The sequence below is a fragment of the Nipponia nippon genome, unplaced genomic scaffold (assembly GCF_047370975.1).
Source record: "Nipponia nippon isolate SJK-2023a ecotype South Korea unplaced genomic scaffold, ASM4737097v1 scaffold_3, whole genome shotgun sequence".
In the NCBI taxonomy this organism is placed as follows: domain Eukaryota; kingdom Metazoa; phylum Chordata; class Aves; order Pelecaniformes; family Threskiornithidae; genus Nipponia; species Nipponia nippon.
This window is the reverse complement of record NW_028262347.1, coordinates 68,169,007-68,193,103: the sequence shown is the minus strand read 5'-3', so window position 1 is coordinate 68,193,103 and position 24,097 is coordinate 68,169,007. Positions and strand designations below refer to the sequence as shown.

The 24,097-nt window shown below is 43.2% G+C and overlaps 1 protein-coding gene across 12 annotated transcripts in view; it reads right to left on the bottom strand.

Annotated features, from left to right (window-relative positions):
• Positions 1-12,613, bottom strand: part of WNK1 (WNK lysine deficient protein kinase 1) — a 108,666-nt gene extending 96,053 nt beyond the window's left edge. For 5 of the 12 annotated variants that reach the window (XM_087765043.1, XM_087765045.1, XM_087765044.1 and 2 more), the window contains exon 1: positions 10,828-12,610. In XM_087765043.1, the coding sequence (XP_087621169.1) occupies positions 10,828-11,610 (783 nt within the window). In that variant the 5' untranslated portion in view covers positions 11,611-12,610. Of the gene's footprint in view, positions 1-10,827 lie in introns of all 12 variants that reach the window. The other 7 variants (XM_087765048.1, XM_087765050.1, XM_087765054.1 and 4 more) reach the window with 6 other exon arrangements.
• Between the last annotated feature and the right edge of the window lie 11,484 nt (positions 12,614-24,097).

Sequence of the window (24,097 nt, the reverse complement as noted above, 5' to 3'; positions counted from 1 at the left end):
TCCTATTTGAAGTGGTATCATATATATTTAGTCATGTTCAGCTGCACTGATATGCTGTAATTTGTGTCATATTACTGTTGTGGCACTTTTTTTTTTTACCCTCTCCATACATACACAGTTCCACGACAACCTCTATACGCCATTTGATACATCTATGCAAACACCTTGGAAACTCCCTAGGGACACCAACTGTAAGAAAAATCATCAGTCTTTCAAAAAAAGCAGAGAAGGAAGTGAACAGTATATATTAAGCTATATTAGTCTAACCTGACTGTAGCAAGTTTTGCTTTATAGGCGTAATATCTGAATAAATTTGAGAAACTCAACAAAATTGGACAAAATTGTTTCCATTACTAACATCCAGGTAGAAGGGACAAATTACAAACTACAGGACCATTCTTAAATAGCTGCATTACAATCTAAAGCAACTGGAAAGATTTGTTCTCCTACAGAGAGAAAAAAATTGAGTCCCTAAACAACAGGATGTTAACTACTTATTTGTTACGTACATGAAACTTACCTCAAGAACAAATGCAACTCAAACCAGAATTCCCTGGGATCTTTTAACTTTCTACAAACACAAGATGACTACTACTTGAGAGGCCAAAACTCGTTGTTCTTCCTCCTCAGATTTCTCACAGGGGTTTGTTTTGTTTTGGTTTTTTGTTTTTTTGGTTTTTTTGTTCTTGTTGTCACAACCACTTTTCAGCACTGAACATTCAAGCAGGTAGTCTACAAAAACCAAAGGGAGCCCATAGAAAACAGATGCACGTTTTCCTAGAGGAAACTTGAGTGTTAATGACAGGGTTTTTTTATGACAGATCTTCAGGTATAGGCCATGCACAATCTATTAATGTACTACAGCATTTAAGTCTTTAGCAGCAACCCAAAGCCTCTTCACTTTTTTTTTTTGTTCCTGAGGGTAAACATTGAACCTCTGAGATACGTTCAGGCTTGTATAATGAGATCAGCAAAAGAAATCATACCATCACCTGAACTGGCTCACAGTTGCCATCAAGAGGCAAACAAATTCAAATGCCCTGTGTAATTTTTTTCTCTCCCCCACAGGTACAGCCAACCTGAAATGCATTCTGCTTTTGAGCCACTTGTCTGCAGAAAAAAGCTCAAGATGCAAAGGAAGTAGAGAAAAACCACAGAAAAAACATTCTAGAACTAAACTTAAAGTCTTATTTTTGTATCAGACATTACTGCAGTTTCTCCATTTTTAGCACACTGTTCCTGGCAAACCTAACAACCCACTAAGCCCCAAATCACGATAAGTGTAAACAAAAACCATGCCCCCAAAGGTCGTTCTACATACTGTCAATCTCTACTTGTCTACATCCAGAGAGAGCAATCTAAAAAAAATTTCAACCACTTTTCAGACAGTATTTCTTACTGTAGGATACTTGTCTGAATAGACTGCTTCTCAAGGACTCTCCAATTCAAGTTTAGTCTCACTTATCATATTTTTTCTTTAGGGAAGACTCAAAGGCTCTGAGTCCAAGCCAGCTATAGCAAAACAGAGCACATTAAGTTAGCATCTTGCATTTTTATATAGATACACAACTTACATTTCCCAAATGAAAGCATACCATAAGCAGCTGAATAAAGAAAAGAGACAAACCATAAATAGTTTTATGTTGAAAAATATCTGTGGGAATAAAAGCCTCACTTAAAAGAAGCAGATTTGACAACAGACACGGTAACATTTTGCAACATTTAAGCAAAACCTGCGAACAGTTCAGAAACTGTCATTAACAGATGCATATTACATAAGTGCACACAGATTTGCAGATCCTTAAGATAATCAGCCTGGATTGCTGAAGCTTTTAATAGCAATATTTGTGGGTTATTGTTTGTAAGTCATTAGTCTTTGCCAGGATAGAAGCAGTCAAAATACATTCAGATTGGGGTCATAAACTTGCCAGCAACAGTCAAAGCAGAAACAAGTCCCAGGGTTACTCTAAGAGAGGAAAATGTCCAACAAAAACTGGGTAACACCATCACTTGGATAGTCTTAAACTATCATGAGACTATTATGAACTGGCCAAAACCAGATAAAATGCACATAATTGATGGTATCAGCTTTGTACTATCTTCCATTTAGCTCAGCATTCCTACACAGTTGTTTCAGATTTACCCCAACTACAAAGAGATCAGTATTCCTATTGTTTTCAATTTCTTCTAAATGGTGGTAATAAACTCTCAATCACTTAAATGAGTTTTTCCATTTGTAGCTTTTTGCTTTCTGTTGCTAGCCCGAAATCTCCTATCAGAACCCGCTATCTTCAGCTACTGATGCAATGAAATTAGGAATGGCTGAAACCATCCAGTTGAAAAAGATGATCCAGAACAGCTAGAGAGAAACAACAAAGCTTCTCCCTCATATAAGGGGTCTAATAAAGCTTATTTTCCACACCATCTGCTGTTCTAAAGCATAAAAACAGCTGTTCAGTGGATAGGTATCAAAAGTTCCTATCAATGACTGCTTATTAACACAGGCACTAGGATCTGAAACATTCTGAACTACAGCTCAAAATATAGCATCCATATCACAAGTTATCAGACTTGCCAAAGCTTCCCCTTTGTTTTAATCTTACTGGTCATGTGCTAAAAGGAGTCCTGCTAACCACTCACAGAATTAGAAGACTTGAAAAGCACCACAGTGATCTTGTCCTGGCAACAGATACTCCAGAGAATTGCTGCCCAGACTACTGCCAACAGATGAATCGGATGATTTCAGAATCATATTCTTGGGCACACTGAGTACAAAAAGAAACTGCATCCCCTACATTAAAACACACAGCCCTGGGCAAAGCAATAGTTCCAGCATCATTGACTCATCACTTAAAAGCTCACAGATACTTTAGTTACAAGATAGATGGCCATCAAGTATAAACATACTTTTTGCAGGATTTCCAAACTAAGAATGCAGGTAGCAATCCCAAAGATTCTGCTTATACCTAAAACGATACCTCCAAGCTTGGTAAGTTTGCCTCCCGGAGTGATTTAGAATGAGTTATCCTTGTAAAAACTGCTTATCGTAGATATTAATACTTAAACAGCTTCTGGAAGACAAAAAAAAAACCCAACACAACTCTATTTTTTAGCAGGCTGCAGTTTCCTTTGCTGAAAAATAAACTAAGAGCATGTTAAGTTGCTTTTGAGCCATGCAAAGTAACATACAGTGCTGCTAAGAATTACCCAGGCAAACCTGGAAGTGCTTTAGAATAATCTGGGTATGTGCAATGTGCCTGTCATCACCAGGTGAAAAGTTCAGAATATGTTTGAGAACCAAATCTGTATTCTTCTGGTCACTGTATTCCATCCCAGTTATTTTACTCTGGCTTATTAGAAAAAAGACGACTTGGCAACATCTGTGATGATCTTGTTGCAAGGATCTCCTTTTGGGTTAAGAGGATAGCATCACATAGCATAAAACATCATTAACACAAAGTTTATCCTTTGCTGCATAGACTTAAGGAGTATTCTGCAGTCTGTGCCCATAAGACAAGAAGTGAGCAAGCTCCCTCTCTCAAGGATGACCTCAAGTGAGCCACAGATTCAATCCTAGTCACCTCTTCACTTCCCCTGGCTCTCCAAAGGGGAATAACGAGGGCAATCAAAACCACACCTTGAGAAGTGCTGCTATGACAATTTGTTGAGGAAGTTGGAAGTAAGGTAGAGAAAGATATCTGTAGTATCTTGACCAGAGACATTCAAACACTGTTTAATTTTCAGTACATACCCTGAATCATTCTCAAAATCAGCTAGAAGAAAGTCCTGGCAACTCTAAGCAGCTTCCACAAAAATACTTAGGAAGCCAGCATAAAAAGTTGACTCTCATTTGTTAGGACAAGAATTTTAACACCATATTTGAAAAGATTTTCAGATGCTTCATGTTAGATAAAAGCCTTCAACTACTCTGAGAAATCAATTTTCAAGCAGCACTACAAATCCAGCTATTTAGAATAGGAACTGTTTCAAGTACACCGTAAGAGTGTTTTTCCAGACATGGTGTACACACGGCATGATCAAGTTAAAACCATGGAATCATTATCTAAAGTTTTAAGAGTCAAAACCAGTAACTTTCTACCATCTGCTATTAAAAAAAACCCATACATGCTCTGCCAAGAGAAAGGCTTATGCCCAGCTGCGGAAGCACTGCAAACTTGCGTGATATTTATTCTTTTTTCTTACAGCCCAAATGTTACAGCCATTATGTCTGCATTTCCATTTTCCGTAAGTTAATAGTTCTGAAGACTAAGACAAGCTTGAAACTGTGAACTTAAAGACTGAAACAGAAAAATACTCAACTTTTATTTCAACTGAAGCATGATTTGGAAGAACCAATTAGTGATCTCAAAAAAAAAAAACAAACATTGCTAATCTTCAGAGGAAGCGAGAGTTTCTGAAGAGATGCATGACAGGAAGCATTAAGGCTGCCACTGCTTAGCACAAATTTTGTCACATGCAGTATGGAGAACCTCGGTGACAGTCCGAGCTGTGTTGTTTAACAAGCTGCTGGTATGAAACAAAAACGACGACAAAATAAGAAGGACATGTGGCCCAGAGGGATGTTGCTAACCAAAAGGTACTGAATCTACACTGCACCATACACTGCATCCATGGAGACTACCACAGATCTATTATTGCTTGTTTTATTTATTACTCTGCTAGACAGCTCTCAAAGGACTCTATACAGGATGTCTCCAGGGAGTTTTATCAGGTGAGGGCTTTTTTTTTTTTTTCCCCTTTCAGAGAAAGATTATAGTCCTAATACTGTTCCTTAGCCCTCAAAAGTTTAGTTATAAAGCTAAGCATTTTTATTTAAAACCACAACAGCCCAAAACAAATCTCATTTAAGAGATTTAACTCTGCAGCTCTCAAACCCACCCAAACAGACAAATAAGAACCTGTTTATTTCCACAAGAAATGCTGCATTTTCAGAATGCACTTATCCAATTATATTTATTGCCTCACAACCAGCCAGTTACCAATTGAACCACAGCCATCTCCAAAAGCGATATCCCTTTGAGGTAAGATTATTTTCCTAAGTAGACGTCTCCTAACAGCTGCAGCTCCAGAATGTATTTTAAAGCTCCCTTCTCTCTTTCAGGGTCACCTTTGTAAAGTCTGAGGGAGCCTGACCACTGTTTATACTTCTGCAGGTAATTAGCCTGGCTCCCTTCCCATGTCATTTATCAAGTTGTCAACTGTATCAATTACAGCACAAACACTCAGGAATATGGCTGGATATTGTTCATTAGCCAAAGCAGAAATTTGCCCATCAGAGATTTGAAGCCAGTAAGTACCAGTAACTTGTTCTACCCTATGACATGGAACACCAATAGAAAATTTAACTTTACTGCATAAAATTTCAAGCTCCCTACACATGTGCACTTGAAGACACTTGGAAATCCAGTGTAACCTGAAAATGTTATAAACCAATTAGATGCTTCTGGTTTCACAGCTTTTTGCTTTCAGTATTTTGGAATTTGTAGAGCTGAAAACAGAGAAATTGCTAATAAGGACAGAATGATGTTCACACAGATTGTCACATACCTTTATTAATCTACATTTGTGACAATTACGCATCTGAGCCAGAAGCAGTCATGAACAGGAGGCACACTCCTGCTGTTACAGTGGCTGTAGCCACATATAGTTGTGCTCATAGACTAGCAGAGTTACTTTAAACACTGATGTGAAGTATAGGCTAGGCATGGGAGTCACCATACTGGATTAGACTCAAGCTTGACCTGTCTTAGCAGAAGTTTTATAAAATATATTTTAAAATATTCAGAATTAAACCACAGTTAGAGCTTTCAAAGAACATATATTTGTTTCAGGATGTTGACTATTCCTCCAGAACTAGCAGAACGTAATAATTTTTCAATAGCACTTAGCAGACAGATGAATTCCAGCTCCATACTCCTCAGCTTCCTCTCTGCACAAAGGTTTTGATCTGTTTTTCCATTTTGTTTTAATGTAGCTATACAATTGTGCCTCAGAGCTACCATCTTTGCAGTCAAGCCTCCTAGTGAGCAATATGCAACCAGCTTTAAAAAAAAAAAAATACAGGATGCCACAGTTATGTGTTACAAGACCTTTTTTGGTTGTCAGACTTGAATGTGCAGCTTCTGAAACATTCCCAGCTCAGCCAGTTCAGAAAGCAAAGAGATTTTTAAGAATTATACTTTGACTTCAGTAAGCTGATGTTTATCATGATGAGCCTGCAGTGGAGTCTATACTCCAGAGTATAGAAACTACACTCCATTGCTGTCTGCAGACCTAAAAAATCAGTATTAAATAAAGCTTTAAGTCTAAGAGATAAAGATAGTTATAGTTAAATCTGAAGTGTCACTGAAAGTGAAGATATACATCATATCCAAGCAACTTCCTGTATTGTGAGTTTTAAGTTAACTTCTATATATTGTTACACTCAAAAATTCTGACATATGGAAATATTATTTAGCACCTCGCTACTTCCTGTAATAAAGTGACGACCAGTTGCATTATCATTTTTACCAGAGTGCACTACAGAATCTTATGATTCACATTTGGTTATGGCATTATGTTTGTTCTCAACTGTTTTTTTCATTGCTACTGCCTATGTAAAGAAAAACCCATTTGTAAGTTGGAGTATTTGTACATTACACTTCATCTATAGTTAACAGTCCGCAACAGAATTGCATATGTATAACCTACACTATTACTCAGAAGATTTATAACTAAAGGTAACCAAATTCACATTCAGCTTCCCCTCAAAGTAGTAATGAGTACAACACACTCTTTTTGCATCACTTTCACGTCTCGAACTCCTTTCTTACCCCCAGAAGCTCTAGCTCACTTAGAGACAGCCCTCAACCTCCTTTTCCCCTTCAGCAGTTCACGTTAAGCACAATTAACCTCACACTGCACTGAAGCCAGGGTAAGAATGGCCAAGTTAAATGACAGTCTTGATTTAAAACCAACTCAAACTGAAACAGGGACTCCGAGGATGACACTTTACCCCTAAGATTTGGCTTTTACAGTCAACTATGTGACTCTTGCTACCTTTGGTATAAGATTATTACTTCACACAGATAGACTTAATGAAACAGGAAGAGGCATCACATTTTAGCCACAACGTTACCTGAACCGTACAGAGCTGACAAAAGACTTACTGCTCAGAAACATAATTTAAAAAGACTAACCAGTAACACGATTGTACAGGAAGAGTTATTTTAAATTAAAATAGAAAACGGTGGCAGTAACAACTTTTGTCAACTTCTACTTATTTAAAGATCATTAAAGCAGTAACCCTAACTACTACTTCACTCAATTTATGAGATGTCCTAATGACAACAGTAGGAGGCACACTTGACTCAGAATAACTAGAGTTGAGATGAATATATACAATGGGAATAAAAGGGTTTGAAAGCTAATGCTACACATTTCCTTGCAGTAACTGAAGCCGAGCACTGGCCCTAAGCAGTTGCTGCTGAGCTCTTCACAGCTCCACTACACTCACGGCAGGGCAGATATTGCACATTTAAATACCTGCATCCAATATTCAAACTAGATTCAGTTACAATTTGCTTCATATAGACAGGCCACAAAGTAAATTAGGATAGTCCACCAGTCACACTTTTGTTAGAATTTTGTTGCTCATCTATAAGCAACCTTGAAATACTCAATTCCTTCAAATCAAATCTTCCCATCTTCCCCAGATCAAGAAAAACTAGAGTATTGGCCAGGACCTCCCTTGCTGGAGATACTAACACCACCATTAGGTCACCCATAAAATTTCAGCTCTTTCTTCTTCTATTTCCTCCACAGTTCAGTACATCAAGCATAAGGGGCACTACAAGGCAGTTCGAGAGCCTTCTTAAGGATATGGAGCAATACACTCCAGAAGAGCAGCAGCAACTTGGAAACCCAAGCTGCATTCGATAAACAGCACCCAAACTCCCTTTGAAAGGAAGCATATTGATATTCTCAGATTTTACACTTTATCACTACAGAGCACATACATAAAAATTAGGTAGAGTTGCATTATTCAGCATTAAAAAGTCATTCTGCCAGAGACCATCACGAAGCCTTCTGTGTTATCCTTGACCCACAAGATTCCTACGACAGAATTTGCTCCAATACTTAAATACCGTAGTTTAACTGAGTTGAAAGCAGCTAGCATCTCGTTTTCTTACAAGCAGCAGAAGTTTTAAAGAAACTGAGGCATTCGAGGTATGCTAGAAGAGCCTTAAAAGAACGTATGCCCAAAGACTCTGCAAAAGTACAAACTGTTCTCTGTTTTACATCTTGCAATCAAGAATTGTAATACACCTTTATCAACTTTGGACGAGCCATGAGAGGAACAACTTAGTCTGCATAATCATGCCAAGCAGCCTCATTCCAGCAGCACTACAGTAGAACTGTTGAGAAGACTCTAGAGAGGTGAGACATCTAGGATGCCTACGCTTGCCAGCATGAGTACAGAGAAGAAAAGCTCTTCTATTGCTAAGGAACATTATTTCAATACAATTACAAGGAATCATCAGTTAGTTATGGTTGGTGTAATATAGCATAGAAGAATTCACATTCACATTTCCCTAATAAAATAATTATGCTTCGAAGGTTCACCACGGCATTCTGGAAAACCAATGACATCTAAATTTCAGTCCATCTAGGTGAACTCAGATTGTATTTTGATACAAATCATGCATAACGAATATCACTAACCTGTCAACAATTACGTTTTCCTAAAGAAGAGGATGTACCCATCATACCAACAAATGCCAAGTTCCTCCTTTTATTTCTAAATGCAAACAATAAAACAGCACTTAATCTTAAAATATTCTACTGGCTGTAGAGTCTAGCTCCTTCAGCAAATACTTTTAACAGCTATAAAATTTATATTGCTGTTTCAAACTTGTCATTTTGTACATGGTCTCCTTACGAGAGGAAAACTAGTCTTCAGAATAATTTAACCCACAGGGCACTCCTGTAACGTAGTTAACCTCCAAGCAAAACATCAAATATTTTCATTCATGCTTTTGCAATCTGTCATTTTAAATACTACTCATGAAATTCTTCAATCAATTGAAAGCTCAGCAACACGGCTTTTATAAATGAGCTTCTTTATTAAATTACTTCAAAGAAGGTGCTCCTTTAGACAGCTTGTCCACATGGTACTGATGATGATTAAGACACTTCTACAGAGGCAATATTAGCAAAGTGACTGAGGCCAAGCTGACTTCAGTTTCTGATCAGTAAGTGAAGTGTGAAGACTAAAATAGATTTCAGGGGTTAAAGTCAAGAAACTCCAAAATTGCAAAGAACAAAATTTCAAATAGAAATCGTATAATTCTGGTGGATTATTAATCTCCTCTCTGTTCAAACTGCACATAAACAGTTTAAGCAGAGCCCAGCGCTGGACAATTTTACTTTTTTACTTAAAATTAATGCTCAAAAGAAGACCACAATAAGTATGTAGCTAGCATGGAGAAGCAAGGCATGCTTAAGGGTCACAAAGAAAACGGGAAGCTTGCTTCCACAGTCAGTAAGCATAGAATAATGGCAATAACATAATCAACGAAGATACCAGTAGAACACCTGAGCAACCATCCAAAAGCAAATATGAATACAAATTGAGAAATCTCGTAATAAATTCTCTCAGTTTGACTGGAATAGATGTAAAATTGCTTTTGAGGGGAAGAAAGTTTTGGTGCAGTTACTGCAATTGGTCAGTTGTGAGCAGCTAACTGCTTAAAAACCCCTCAAAGACCTCTGGGATTTTGACCCAATGCTCTTTCGTCTGTCCTAAATTGGATGGGAATGCACACAACAAAAAAGCCATACTACATGAACGCCTCTACGGATTGCACCAAAACCCAACACTAAAAAGCAAGCACTATCATTTTAATTTAACGCTGAGGCATTGAAAACAAACTAGTGCACCAGGTATTTGTTCCTGGTACTCCAAGCTCTTCCCACTTCTTTTAAAGTTGTTGCACAGCAACCTGCACCTTGGTTATACAAGCTCTGACTCGTGCGGAACTAAGGGTGTTCTTGCCATCGTTAAACTGGGCTTCTGCAGAACTCTGGCTCTGCTCAGACCAGAAACTTCGTAAAAGAGTAGTGTCTTAGCCCAGTTTAATCCACCAGTCATTTGGAAAGGTTAAACTTCGGGGGGGGGGGGGGGGGGGGGGCGGTGTTAAAGCTTCAGAAGGGAGACAATTACTTTCTTCCTTTCCTTGTGCCTGCATGAAGTGTGAACCCTATAACTCAGAATGAAAAAAACAGCTTTGCAAAACTAAACAATGTGATGCACTACATGACTTCATGTATATTCTAGGGTTACCTCCTACAAGAATCCACTACCACAAACATATGAAATGTCTATGAAATTAACATTTTAATATTTTTTCTTAAGTAATACACCTAAACAAATTTTGAAAAATTAAGGCTAGCTCAAGTTGACATTCACTTACACATTTTCCCTCAGCCTCCTGAAGCTGTGTACAATTATTTTTACAATCCTTCAAGCTACCTTTTGGAGGCGTAAAATGCAAAACGCTATAAGAAACAGAACTGTCGTACATTTTCTGATAGTAAAGCTAAAAAACTCTTCAGAGAGGAGAGTATTTAAAAGAATTAAAAGGCAAACTGACTCCAAGGGAAGGCTGCACCTTTCTTCCAAAGGAGCGACTCAGGTAAGGTCTGCAGTCTCCTGTCTGAATAAAGCAGACCTCGAGTTGACAGATTTTACCTCCTTCAAGCACACAGCCTAGCACCTGGGAGAGTGACAGTACTTTGGCAATTCACAATTTTTATTTATTTTACCTGCAGCTCGCACCAGGCGACTTCCACAGTGGTATCCGTATCCAGTCCTTTATACACAGTTTTGAAAGAGCCTCTTCCAATCTCGATGTCAAACTTCAGGAAGCGGCCATCCGGGGAGATGCCCACTGCCTTGGTCTCAAGCTCTTCTATGTCTTCCTGCTGTGTTCTCCGCTCCTCAAATTCCCGGCTGGCAGCTGACACGCTGCCAGCGGCACTGGTGGCGGGTAGCGCGGTTGCCTCATCCTCCTCCTCCTTGGGCAGCAGCGGGGCGGCATCCTTTGTGGCAGGGGGCTCCTGAGCAGGCTGTCCTTCGAGGGGAAGCGGGGCAGGCGGCGGTGGCTGCTGCAGCAGCGAGGGAGCCTGGGTGGCGCTGACAGCGATGCAAGAGGTCCGGCTGGCACACTCGGGAGGAGAGACCAACGGAGCTGCGCTGCCTCCCGAGACAGGGGCCGAGGGCGCTGCGGGCTGCAAACTGGGTAGCTCCAAGGCCGTAGCGTTGGAGTCGCAGATCACGCTACGGCGGAAGAAGCGGTGCTCGGTGGCTGCCGCCCCTCGGCTGTCCTTGTCCATGGTGTGGCGGCGGCGCCGGTACTCCTCACTACGGCCTCCGCTCCCCGCTCCGCTGCCTGCTCCGCCGGCCCCGGAGGCTCCGTGGTCGGCGGCGGCTCCCAGCTTCTCCCCGATGGAGCTGTCCGAGCTGGAACCGTTCTTGGGCGGCGGCGGCGGGGGAGCCAGGAAGCGAGGGGCCGGGGTGCCGCTGTCTGCGGCGCCCCCCGACATCATGCCCCGGGGGAGCGCTGCTGGGGCGAGGCGGCGGCGGGGGAGAGGCGAGGGAAGGGGCCGGTCACTGAGCGGGGAGCGCGCCTGTCCGCGGCTGCCGTTGCAGCTGCAACAGAGGAGGGTCCCAAGGGCTCCTTACGGCGGAGCTGGGAGGCGGCTGCTGGGGAGGCTGGGCCGGCGGGGTGGGTCCCCGGTCAGTGTCTGCATCCATCCTGCAGCGGGGAGCCGAGCAGCGGGGCCGACATGGAGCACCAGGAGCGCAGACGGGGCGCGGGGATGGGGGCGGCGAGGGGAAGGGAAAGCCCCAAGGAGCGCGCCCGGGCGCAGAGGGAGGCGCCCCGAGGCAGGCCCCCGACCGGGGAGAAGCCGGTGCCTCGCCCGGCTGCTCTGAGGCGAGGGGAGCGCGCTGCAATTATTCCCCGGCGATGAAGAGAAAGCGGGGCAGGCCCGGCGCCCCCCGGAGTGAGGGCCTGCGGGGAGAGGAGAGGAAGGGGCCGGGAGGCGAGGCAGGGAGAGGAGAGGGGGGCAGGCCCCGCACGCCGGCCGCGGAGGAAGCTGCCGCGCTCGGTCACTCGCACCGGGCGGGGGAGGCCTGGGCAGGCCCAGCGCCCTCACCCCGGCGAGGGGGCAGGGAACGGGGGGCCGGGGGGCTCAGCCCCGCCTCGCAGGGGCGCCCATGGCGGCCGCGGCCTCCACCTCCCGGCAGGCAGCCACCGCCCGCGCGCGGCCGGGCCGCGCTCCCTCCAACAAGCGGCCGCCGCCGCCGCCGCCGCCTCGCACGGAGCCGGAAACCCTCCTCTGCCCCCCGCCCGCGGCTCGCAGCCTCTCCTCACCGGGGGCCGCCCGCCGCCACCGCCGCCTCCGCCACAGGTGAGCCGAGTCCGGGTGGCACCCCGCGCCGCGGCGGGGAGGAGGGAGCGGGAGCCGCCGCGGGGAGGTCTCCGCGCTAAATGGCGACGGGAGCCCCAAACCGACACACAGGAGGGGGGGGGAGGGCCCGCGCCGCCCGCCACGCCCCCTTCCGCGCCCGCCCTGCGCACGCGCGCCCGCCCGCGCCGGGGGAGCGGCTCGCCCCCTCCCCCGCCTCGGAGAGGTGGCAGCTCCCGTCGTGCACCGCGCCGCGCGCGGAGCCTCGCGGGAGTTGTAGTTTCCGCCGGCGGGCGGGCGCCTCGCCGGGCCGGCGGCTTCCCCCCGGGGCAGGAGGGGGGCTCCCCGCGCGTCCGGGGCCGCGGCACCGATGTGGTGCGGGGGAGCGGGGCCGACCCCCAGCTCCTGCTCTTTCCCAACCGGGGCGGCGGCGGGGCGCGCAGCCGCCCCCTCCGCCGCCCGCCCGGCCCTCGGGGCGGCCTGGGCGGGAGCCGCCGGCCGGGGCGGGCTGGGCCGGGCCGGGCCGGGCCGGGCGGGACCGGGCCGCCGGAGGTTGGGAAGGCGCTGAGTCTGCTCCCGTTGCTTGTTTCTTCAAGTCCTATGTTACACCTGTTTAATATGTTAAATATTTAACTTCGTGTTTTCAAACGGCCTTTAAAATCGGGGGCAACGATAAGTCCATGTACATGACAACTGCATGCACACGCGAGGGTTTGGGTTTTTCCCTCAGTTTAGGTCACCTGAAGAGGCATTAATTGGCCAGGCAACCTAAAATGCAAATAACTGCCATGTAAGTGTGTGCTCGCCATTATTTAAAAGAAACGGGATTTGCAGCCTTTGCCCTGAAAATGAGCATCATCCTACGGCCATTTTGGTCATGGCTCCAGCTGCTGCAGTTGAACTGAGGTTGTGCAGCAGCCAGAGCCCATGCAAACACTGACACAAATCGGGAACTTTCAGGTTAAGAAAGCATTGGCACACACGAGTCATCTAGTTTATTTATATCGTGTTCCTCTTTTGTATCAATAAACCAAAACCAAGCACTTTCCTTCTTACAAGAGCAGTCTTTTGAAGTCAACAGGAATGTACTGAAGGAGGAGCAAATGGTTTGGTACCATGCCTTTCAGGCAACGACAGATCAAAAAGTGTGTTAAGAAAGAAAAAATCAGGAAATTTCCCTATGTAAATAATATGTTCCCAGCAAACACACTGGTATTTCAAATACTTTTTTAAAAGTTACTTTTAAACCAGCAGTTTAGAGGAAGTTGTGTGCTGCTGATGTGAGGCCTTAACTCCTTCTGCACAACAAAACGCAAATGGCCCTTTCAGACCTCCACAGCCCCCAGCCACAAATTACCAACCTGAGCAATTCTCACGTACTTGTATTCCTCACATATAAAATTTAATACCGCACGGTAATCGGAATACTGTTGTTTTCTGTACATCTTTCTGTACTACTTCTCTTTGTAACAACAAACAAAATAATGATAGTCTTCACAAAGAGGACAAAATGTACTTCATTGTACAACTCTTCAGTAAAGGCTTCAGCATGGCTTGAGCCTTCTAGAGCTTGCCTTCACTGAAAAAGTTAATTTAGTTAGTATATTCGTTAATGTGCCACTTGAACTGCATTGGCACAAAAGTAGACACTCTCCAAAACAATGCTGAGCCGAACAGAGTAATTTGATTAGCAGCAAAGAGTGACTGGATCAAAACTGATTAATTCATAATTCAGTCTGCCACATCCCTGCTGCACCGCCAGGACCAATGGCACCAGCAACTGACCATCAACATCTCCTCTAATACCAAGCAGGGTTCATCTTCACTGAACACTCGGCTACACGTATTTGAGCATCTCTCTGGACACCAGAATGAAGATTCATTTGTAGTATCAGCAGGCGTACCCATGCTAGCTTTATACTCTTAAGAGCAGTAGGACATAGTAGCGGAGCTCTAGGAAGGGCTGGCAGCCAAGGCCCCAGTACCTACCCTGGTCTGTGCCACTCCATCTTCACCACTGTTGTTGCCTTCTGGAGCTACATTAAAGCAGAGATCTCCTTTCCTCCACTGCCCGCTGCATTTTTAACTAACCCTTTGGATGGGATAAGTAGGAGTAGATAGCAAACCTTGCTCCAGCTTGATGCCTGATGTAACTTCATGAGCATATACCTAAAATAATACAGTGATCAATCATTCCTTGTGGTGTACGCCTACAGAGCTGTTAGGTGAATTCCACTTGCATCATCAGTAGTCTTTGGCAAGCAGCTCCCAGGTCTGCACCCAGCCACGTACCGTATGATCTACTGCAAAAGGTAGACGGGCTGCAGCTGGGGAACCACCGCCCTGCGGTCTACGAATGTGGTTTAAATGAGACCTTGCGTGTAGCCCCTCTCTTGCTCAAGTGCCTTTCACCCATTGTTCTTAAATGTATTTTCCCTTAGTTAATTAAGCAAAAGCTTTGCAAAAGAGACCAGCAGTGCATAGCCACAGGGGGCCTGAGGCAGTCTTCTACTAAAAAACTGTGGTAATTATGTAAAAAAAGCACCTCCCCGGTGTCTGATCCAGCACATTCCTTAGTACTCCTGAAATTCAAGTCCTCTGAGCCCAACGTGTACAGTGCGAGGTCCCTAACATCCAGCTCTTCTCACTGGCTCCTCTTCTGGGCAGAGATAGGTATAGCAGTCACGTCGGCAGAAAAAAAAAAGCTGAGCAGCTGACCTGGAGGTGGGAATGATGGATTCTGTCTTCTTTGGCTCTGAAAAATGAAGTGGAATGATATTGGCAATTATATTTTGTGTGGGTGTTGTTTTAATTTTGTCATTCTAAAAAAAGACGAATGTAATAAAGAGCGTGGGCTTGCTTTCCCTTCAATTTTATTTCTTTTAATCTGTAAAACTGTGTTTAGGCTAAATGGAAAATTTCAGTATTGCAGCAAGATTTAATAAAGCATTAAAGTAAATTCTATATGTATTCTCTGTTTAGAAACAAGTAATTAAAATAGTTTCGGTGCCAGAGTTCCTCAGCCAATTAAAAATATTTCTTTTGCCCATTGCTGCAAGAAAAATACACAGAAATAAGGAGCCTGACTATACTTGAGAAATTACAGGCAAAGAGACTTAAACGACCTTTTGATTAAATCCAAAGGGCTGACACTTGACATCATAAAAATATTCTTCTTCTGTCAAGCCTCTTTTAGTTACAGTCATCTTGCTTGGAACAACAATAGTTTGAAAAAATTACTCTGAATGAAGTGTGATTTTGAAGTTGACTGAACCAGAAACTTTTTTTCTGTTTTGCTTTCTCCAGTGAAATTTCATTCACTGTTGGCATTCATGACCTGCCCATGTGACAAAGTATTAATGTGAAACAGCTATTCTCTATTTTCTCTTATGCAATACATTATGCAATACAGAGGTCTATGCCATAGTTTTGATGCATGTGATTTTATTCCATAACCTAAGTGCTTTTCAAAGCAAACTGTTCATCTCAGTTTTATTGCACGTTACCCGGTTGCAGCTACAGTGCCACATAACGACAGTAACAATCCACATTTTTCTACCACAGTTTCTTCTTTTTCCTTGACATTTCTCAAATCTAGGCTTCTGCCACAGTGTTCACTTCCGTTTCTTAATGCTGGAAGTTAGTGAAACAAAGTGTTTCAAGACCACATGCTTGAGAAATGAGAGTATTTAACTTTCCAGATATTCTGTTTTGCTTTGTTTTTCCCCCCAGCAAATAAAATTTAATTGGAAACTTGTTCTAGAACCTGACATTTCTTTTATTCTTTTATCTTTAGTGAGGTTTTGTATTTGCAAGTAGCTCTGGAAGTCAGGTCGATTATGAAATCTTTGTAAACATCTCTAGGATCTATGGGCAGTTTAAGTCTTCAGCCTCTGTAGTAGGTCATCCATCAGATGGTGTTGGATGGTGAGTCCTGCCAAAACCTCTGAACGTGGGTAGTCTCTCCACAAGCAGGGACCATGGGAACTGAAAAAGAGCAAGAACTACAAGTCTTACAGGGCTCAAAAGTAAACATCCCTCTTTGTGCTCGCCTGGCTTACAGAGTCTGCTAGTTCTGCAGGAAGACAGGTCCACACTATGGCCTAGGCACCTGAGCAAAGTATGAGCCCTAACTAAAGGACTAGTGAAAGAGGCAGCCAGGCTGTATAAGACTGAATGCAGAGATGATGAATTTATGTGACATTTCTTACTTATTGCTTGAGAAAATGTCAACAACCCTGCACCTTAAAACTGGAGCATAGCATGTGCTTCTTCATCAGACTGAAACCTGTATTTCCCTTTCGCCCACTCACCCACCCCCATCCTAGCTACTAGACTATAAAGCATAACTCTTCTTCTTTCCCTTCTTTCACCATTCTCTTGAGCTACATTAACAAGTGTGTTCCAGCCACATGAAAGTAAACCAGTGAGAGAACCAGCAGAAGGATATATCGCTGGTTTGTTACATGTGTTTTTTAATGGCCAAAGTACAATTTTCAGTTGTGTTAGTAACCATTTTTAGTCTAGTGCTCATTGTAGGCTGCACTGCTGGCTCCCTGTTGTTTGTATCTGGTCAGCTACTGTATTTATTATTAGCATATCTATTTATTGATGTACATCCTCCAAACATCATCCATTCAGATAAAGTCAAACAACAGGAACATGATAAAAGGACATTTAAAATAACTCAAACACTGAATTTTATCAGAGATGTGACTCAGTTATTGATCACGCACTATTTCAAACTGTATCAAGCCATAATAGCAGGTGCTCTGGCCAAATTCAGTGCCAACCCTATTGCAGGCAGAGGAAAATCATTGCTCACTTCATTCTTTATGTCATCTTCATGGCAATGCTTACAATGTTTCTTTACACAACAAGTTTGTGAAGTAGTCTAACAGTGAATAAGTGTTGCAGAAGCACAGATATTTGCTGAAATCAGCATTGTGTTCTTCCTTTTTCAGTGTCTTTAGTCATTGCTCAGAATGCCTCATTTATCTTTTTTCTGTCTAAGGCTTTAGGGAATTCTGTGCTTCACAGCAGTGTTATAACACTTCTAAAGTAAGCACAGAAGCAGGGGCACTGTTTTAATGAAGAGGAGCTGTTTAATGAAGGTGGGTGGAGGGAAGTGTGAAAAAGATGGTGATGCCATGTTTGTGACTGAATCCGTTAGTAATGCTGTGCAGCAGTCAGCCTGCCCTCCTTGCTGTTCACCACTCACAAGCTGATGAAAATCAATCACTCTCACAGCAGGTCCAGTCCTGCTCCTCTCTACATCAAAGTACAAAAATAAAATACTACTCACTTCAGTCAAAGCAGGAGCAGGCTTATAGTCCAGCATAAAGAACTTCCTCGTGTCCTTCAAAAGCACAGTCTGAGCCAAATGCAAAGTGTTGGTCTGTTCCTGTCTCATTTATCCCGGCTCAAGTACTGGAAGGTGCTCATCATTTCTGAAAGATGTTGAGCATTCCTGAAGGATAATGAGTGCTCTCCATGGCCACTGATGGCAGGGAAAGCAAGAGCACTCAGCCCCTCATGGCAGGGCTCAAACCTTGCAGAATCGAGCCCTTGATAAGGCAGGAGCCCTAAAGAAAAAAGGAACGTGATCATTTGGCCAAAGGGAGCAATATAAATCTGGAGTAACCTCCTCAGATCACTTCTCTCCTTGCAAAATACTTAGCGCAAGGCGTGTTCGGCATGTTGTGCACGTTACAGAGCTGTCTGCTTGCGGACTCAGTCAGCTGGCTCTTCTTGCAGTCTGTGGGGACCAGGAGTGAAGGCACAAAGTTGAAGCATAACACATTCTGGCAATCCACAGCTGATGCGTGGCCTGCCGTAGTTTGTCAGCAGTGAAAGTGTTTATTGGTGGTATAAGCATGCTGGTATTAAAAGTGACTTACAACAAAGCTCCTTACCTGAATGGTCTCAATTACACATGTGCAAAATTTTCACACTCGTGTAGTTTCAGTGCTGTAATTACAGTCTAATGAAAAAATATCCAGTGTAAACAAGCTCTTGGGGACCACTGCCAGATGACACACGGCAGAGCAGCTCTCATGTTGCTCGAATCCATGTCCAAGGCTGGGCAGAGAATCAGGGAGCTGTAGCTGCCTCGCAGATAGCACTAGATCTTTTGCTGCCCTTGATCTTAAATTAAATGCTCCAGGGAATCTACTTCATGTTTATCAGAGATCTCATGAGGCTAATGAGTGTCTTAAAGCTCCAGGTGAGAAGGGAGAGGAGATCTGAGTGGATCTGAAAACTGACAGAAACTAGAAAAGTTCTCAGTTTCCTTTGCATCCATGTGATACTACCTAAATGCGGACAGCCCTGATAGGACTGTCACAAATTGCTGATGACTAACTCCATCGCAAAATACCAGCCTCTCCAAACTAATGAGGTACACAAGAACTTATCGAGTAGCCTCAAATAAAGCAGAATGGAAATTCATAGTTCAACCATTTGAGATGTGACAAAAATAGTTTTAGAAGCATTTCATATATATGACACTTCTATTTTAATGTCTTTCTCTGAGAAACAGCTTTCCCAGTTCATCTACCTCTGATACCAACACAGTGGTTCCACTGTTTCAGTCCTGACACATCAGTCTTTTAAAATATTTCTGTTTCATATTCTTGTTCTCTGAAAACAACTTCCCCTTCTTATACATCCCTCCTCAACCTGACACCGATAGCTGGAAAGCAAAAATGTTGCCTTGTGGCGACACAAACAACATCACACTAAAGACCAGACTATGAAGTATAGTAGGAGTGATGTCTTTCTGCTCAGACAACTCCTCAACTGCCTTAGGTAGATAGGACAAAGCCTCAGGAAACAGGTATGTTTAGATACAGCCATGGCTACAAAACTTTCAGCTACGTAAAGATTAAGTAGACAGATTGTCTACAGCAACACCAGTATAAAGGGCAAATTATTAAATTTTTTTGATGAGTCGGACTTTGCTCCACCCTCTTTGGGATGCAGTGCTTGCCTTCTCCGGGTGCCTGCAACCTGAACCATGAGCTGATTACTGCCAGCACCTTGTACCCCCATCAGTAGCCTCTCCACTGTGGCTGGAGACAGGCAGACAAATGTGCATTGTCAGGACCCAAATCTGCAAACACTTCAGCTGGGAAACAGTACTTAGTCCTATGAACAGTCCCATTGACATTTTACATTGCACACAGCAGTTAAGTGTCTGAAGGATCAGGCTCTTAGTGATTATGTGATTACAGGTACAGCAGTTAAGATTCAAAACAATGCAGGTCATGGAAATGCAAATCATTCTGGTCTCTCCTAAAGTACTAAAAATCCCCAAATCAAACATCAGTACCTAAAATTAGATCCACAATCAAGTGACAGAGATTACACAACATTCATTACAAGGTTTGCCAGGATTTTCAAGCAGAAAAGATCCAGAAGGAAGTATAGATCCACTCATTAGGACTTCTAATATCACAGTGAGTAAATTACTTTTTAAAAACATCTTGCATTACAGGGAATATATAATCTCAGGGGAACCAAACAGTCTCTGAGCAGCTTACGCTTTTGGCAGGAGCCCAAGATACCATGAGGCACAAATCAGACAAATGTCTGAGTTTGTGTAAATTCTGTGCTCAACATCTGCATGAGCTTTCTTCCTAACAGTAAAAAAATCCTAACTGATGCTTTGTTTCTTTGCCCAAAATTCAAACATCATATATGTTATCAGACACATCAGACAAATTATGGTTATTCCTTGAATCTGAATCTTTTGTGTCCCCTCACTCTACCAGATATGTAACATTGCACATGACAGATCACGTATTGACAGTCAATTGCAACATAAAACGAACAAAAGGAGGACAATTACAATGCTGTGATGATTTCTTCTTTATGAAGCCATTATTTACCTCCTTAAAGGGCCTTAAGTTCTGTTAAAATTTAGGTATTATTACCATGTAGTTGTTATCGAGGACTAGAAATGTAATTATTTGGGCGTTATAGCAGTCTATAAATATTTAAAGCATTAAACCCCACAGAGGGTTAATGTAATACAGGAAAGTAACATTAGAACTACTAGGGTGAACTGTGGAATGGAAAAATGGAAAAGTTTGAATATATTTGAATGTGGAATAATCTCCCAATAAGACAGAGCTGATACTGCATTACTTGACATTGTTTCAGTGACGGTCCCAAAAGAGCATTCAAAATCTACTGAGTTAAAACATGTAAGATGAGAGACACATTAGAACATGAAACAGGTTACTTGCACAAACTGCTATAAACAGAGTCCGTTACCCTGATACTAGGAGTAATGCGTTCATCATAGTCAGTAAATGGTATAGTTGGAAATACTTGGTTGAGAAAAAAAAAACCACACATTGGTTTACATCTCTTAATTTTCACATCCCGAATATGGACACTTTCTTGGTCATCTACCCCTCCTGTTTCAAATCCAAGACATACACCCTCTTTAGTGCCTGTAAAACTGGTAACACCTGTACACCATGCCAGGATATTAAGCTGTTCATATCAGTTTATCAATGCTGTTGAGATCTTTGTACAAGAGAGAGAAGTAACCGCTACTGTGGTGTGGTTTCTGACCTGCTTGTTAGCAGCTCAGCTAACTCAGCTGGGTGGTTCAGAGCTTTTAAAAATACAAGCTGACGACAACATGCTCTAAATGTTGGACTAAGCAATTTCAGAGTGCATATTTAGCTTACTGTCTTGATTCCTTTTTCTTTCAAGTTTGCTTGGTAAGAATGAAATACTTTGCCTTAAAAAAGCTGGTCATAGACAGACAGCATTTATCTAAACCTATAGTACAGCATGCAGGCTCTACTTGTGCTGGGAACGCTCTTGGTCTGGACACATGATGTTGGGAGTGCTAGAATCCTAACATAATCCTAACTACTTTTTGCTTGAGTCTCATTAAGCCCTCCCAAAGTAAGCCAAAAATTATATATGGGAGCTTTCCTTGTTAAATCCTCTGTTACCACTCAGAAATTTACTCTGTGGATTTTGAGAAGGTTATACTTGCTCAGGATCTGTAGATGTCCCATATCCCTAAATGCTTTGCTCCAAAGGGACTTCTGTACATCCAGGATTTTGAGGGGACCAACACAAAGCTCTTCAGTGTTCCAGGTGCTACAGCAAGAGATGAGTAGGAAGTTCAAATGTGTCTGCCCAAGAGGAAAGTAGGAGAGAGGCAGCTCTCAAATTTCTGGCGCATTGTGAATTCAGGAAGAGGATGAAATACTGAGGCAGCAAGTGAAAAAAAAAAAAAAAAAGGTTATTGAAAGCCTTACAAAAGGTTTTGTGTTTTTTCTATTTAGGGAATGTGGTTTTCATAGTACGAAGAAACATCACCACTGACGCTACATGGTAGATGAGAGCTCTGTCAGAAGAACAGAAGATTGCTGAAGGCGAGACCACTGCATGTTTTCATGATGTCATGAGAAAGGAACAAGAAGAGCTTAGCTGAGCACAAGTAACCCACATTTCCTCCAGCAGTGTCAGTTTTTAGCTTCCAGTCTAAAAACTATGCCTTTTTGTTCTTCACACTTAGCAGTGTGAATTTGTCCCACTAACCCATTCAGCCCTGTCCCTTCTCTTTGGTCCTCAAGCCGTTCACATCTTATTCAGATTGTTGAGACACCCGGTACCTCTCTCTTAGCCATCTATGGATTGTTTTCCTACCTGAATCCCAGATTGCACAATGGGTGTGATTGCTGCTTGCCCAATGTTTGTTATAAAACCTGTGACAGCATTTTTTCCTCACTGCTCTACAAGAGGAAATAGCATTTTATTTGAAATGCTGTGCTGAGTGTCAACATGAGAGGTGTTTTAAAAGAGCTGAGAAGTATGCTGTCAGGAAAATGTTTCCAGGCCTACCTTCCCTCCCACAGCCAACTGTGTTGAAATAATCAAATGCTATACCACTTGTACTTGGGAAGAGGATGACTAACAGCAGCTAATTACTGCTCAATCATCTGTTGCCCTCAGCAGCTATTGGTCTGAATCACACCTGCTGGTATGGAGGGGCACAGTTTGCAGTGCTGGGCCCTGGAGGCAACTTCATTTTCAGGGTCTTCCTTAGGAGGCAGAGACTGGGACAAGGACTCCACATATTAAGATTCTGTCACAGAGGCTGCTACCACCGTATCTGACTCAGCAGATGGCCTGAACACCCTGGCTCTGAGCCTCTCCAGGTCAGCCCTGTCCTGCTGGGGGCCCTGGACCAGCCCGCGTCTTACTGCATGGAAAGAAGAAGGTGGTTACTAATTTCTTCCTGCTCCATCCCTCTGCAGCAGAGACTGAACCTAGCTCAGTGGTACAGGATATTACTTTCTGCTTTCCTCCCAGTTTGCTGCTGCAGTAGCAAAGAGTTGGCAGAGGGCCTCCCGTATCATATTTGATCTGTTGACACTTGCAGCAGTGCTGGACTCTAACACTGTAGGAGTTTCCGTCTGGAGAAATATGGTAGCCCTTCCTGCCTCCTCATTCCACTCCCTACGGAAAACCTCCCTCTTGTTTTCCCAAATTCTGGGCCAAATAAAATATACCAAAATAACACTGGAGACAGAGAAGGAATCTCTTGCCTCAAACTTGGCCTCGGAGCAATACGTGCAACCATTACTCGTCTCACAAGTGAAGTCACGTGGGTGGAATCCAGGCAGGGTTTCATCAGCAGGGACTGCAGGTTCACCCTGGCTGATACGCAAACAGATATCCCCCTTGTTTGCGGTGGGCAGAATGAGCACTTTTTTCTGCTTATATACTAGGTTGAGTTCATGAGAGTCCAGGCATTATACTCGTCAGCTGGCTAACTTAAAACTTTCTAGGAAAGAAAGGGCCAGAGGTTCTTGAACTGTGGTGGTGCAGCTGTCTGCTGGCCAATGTGCTGTGACATTTCACTGTTGCATGGAGAAGAGGCAGGAAAGCAATACTTGTATCAGAGTTGTTAGAGATCCTGCCTCACTCTTAAAGCTTTTTATTACTTCAGGGATGTTCTCCTGAGTAATCATGTAATTCTGCTGCGCTCGTATAATGTATTCAACACCTGACACATGAGCCAGAGGGTGGCTTTCTATAGCATAACCTGCCCCCCGCAAAGCAACCATTATTATCCTGTCTATGCAGAGCACAGCTCTTTTATAGGAAGCCTCCTGCATGTGGGGCAGCAAGGCCCTGCACAGAGATACTACAGAGCATCCTTTCTTACTTACAGTTCCTCAGTGTCATTCCAGGCTCAAGCCATTACATCATCTCACCATCAAAGAAGCTGGAATTTGACCCAGAGCTGATGATGTAGTATAGCACTGTTCTTTACTGAGAAGTAAGATAAGCGTTATTATCAAGCTTCTGTCATCACTGTCTCACCTGGGGCACCTTTAATGTGTCATACTCCTGCACAGTTAGATGAATGGTGCAGTCCCTTTAAGACAGACAGAGGGGTTTTCTCTAAAATGCAGCTTCTCTGTATGTTTCTGCTGAGATGTGTGTTTGAAAAGCATATTACTAAGTAAAGCCCTGTTTAATTCAGCCTATCTTATATGGATTTTCATCCCTGTGTGCAATCAGTGTCAGGACAATATGTCTGGTGATGATGAATAGCCACATATTCTGTGCTGTAACTTCA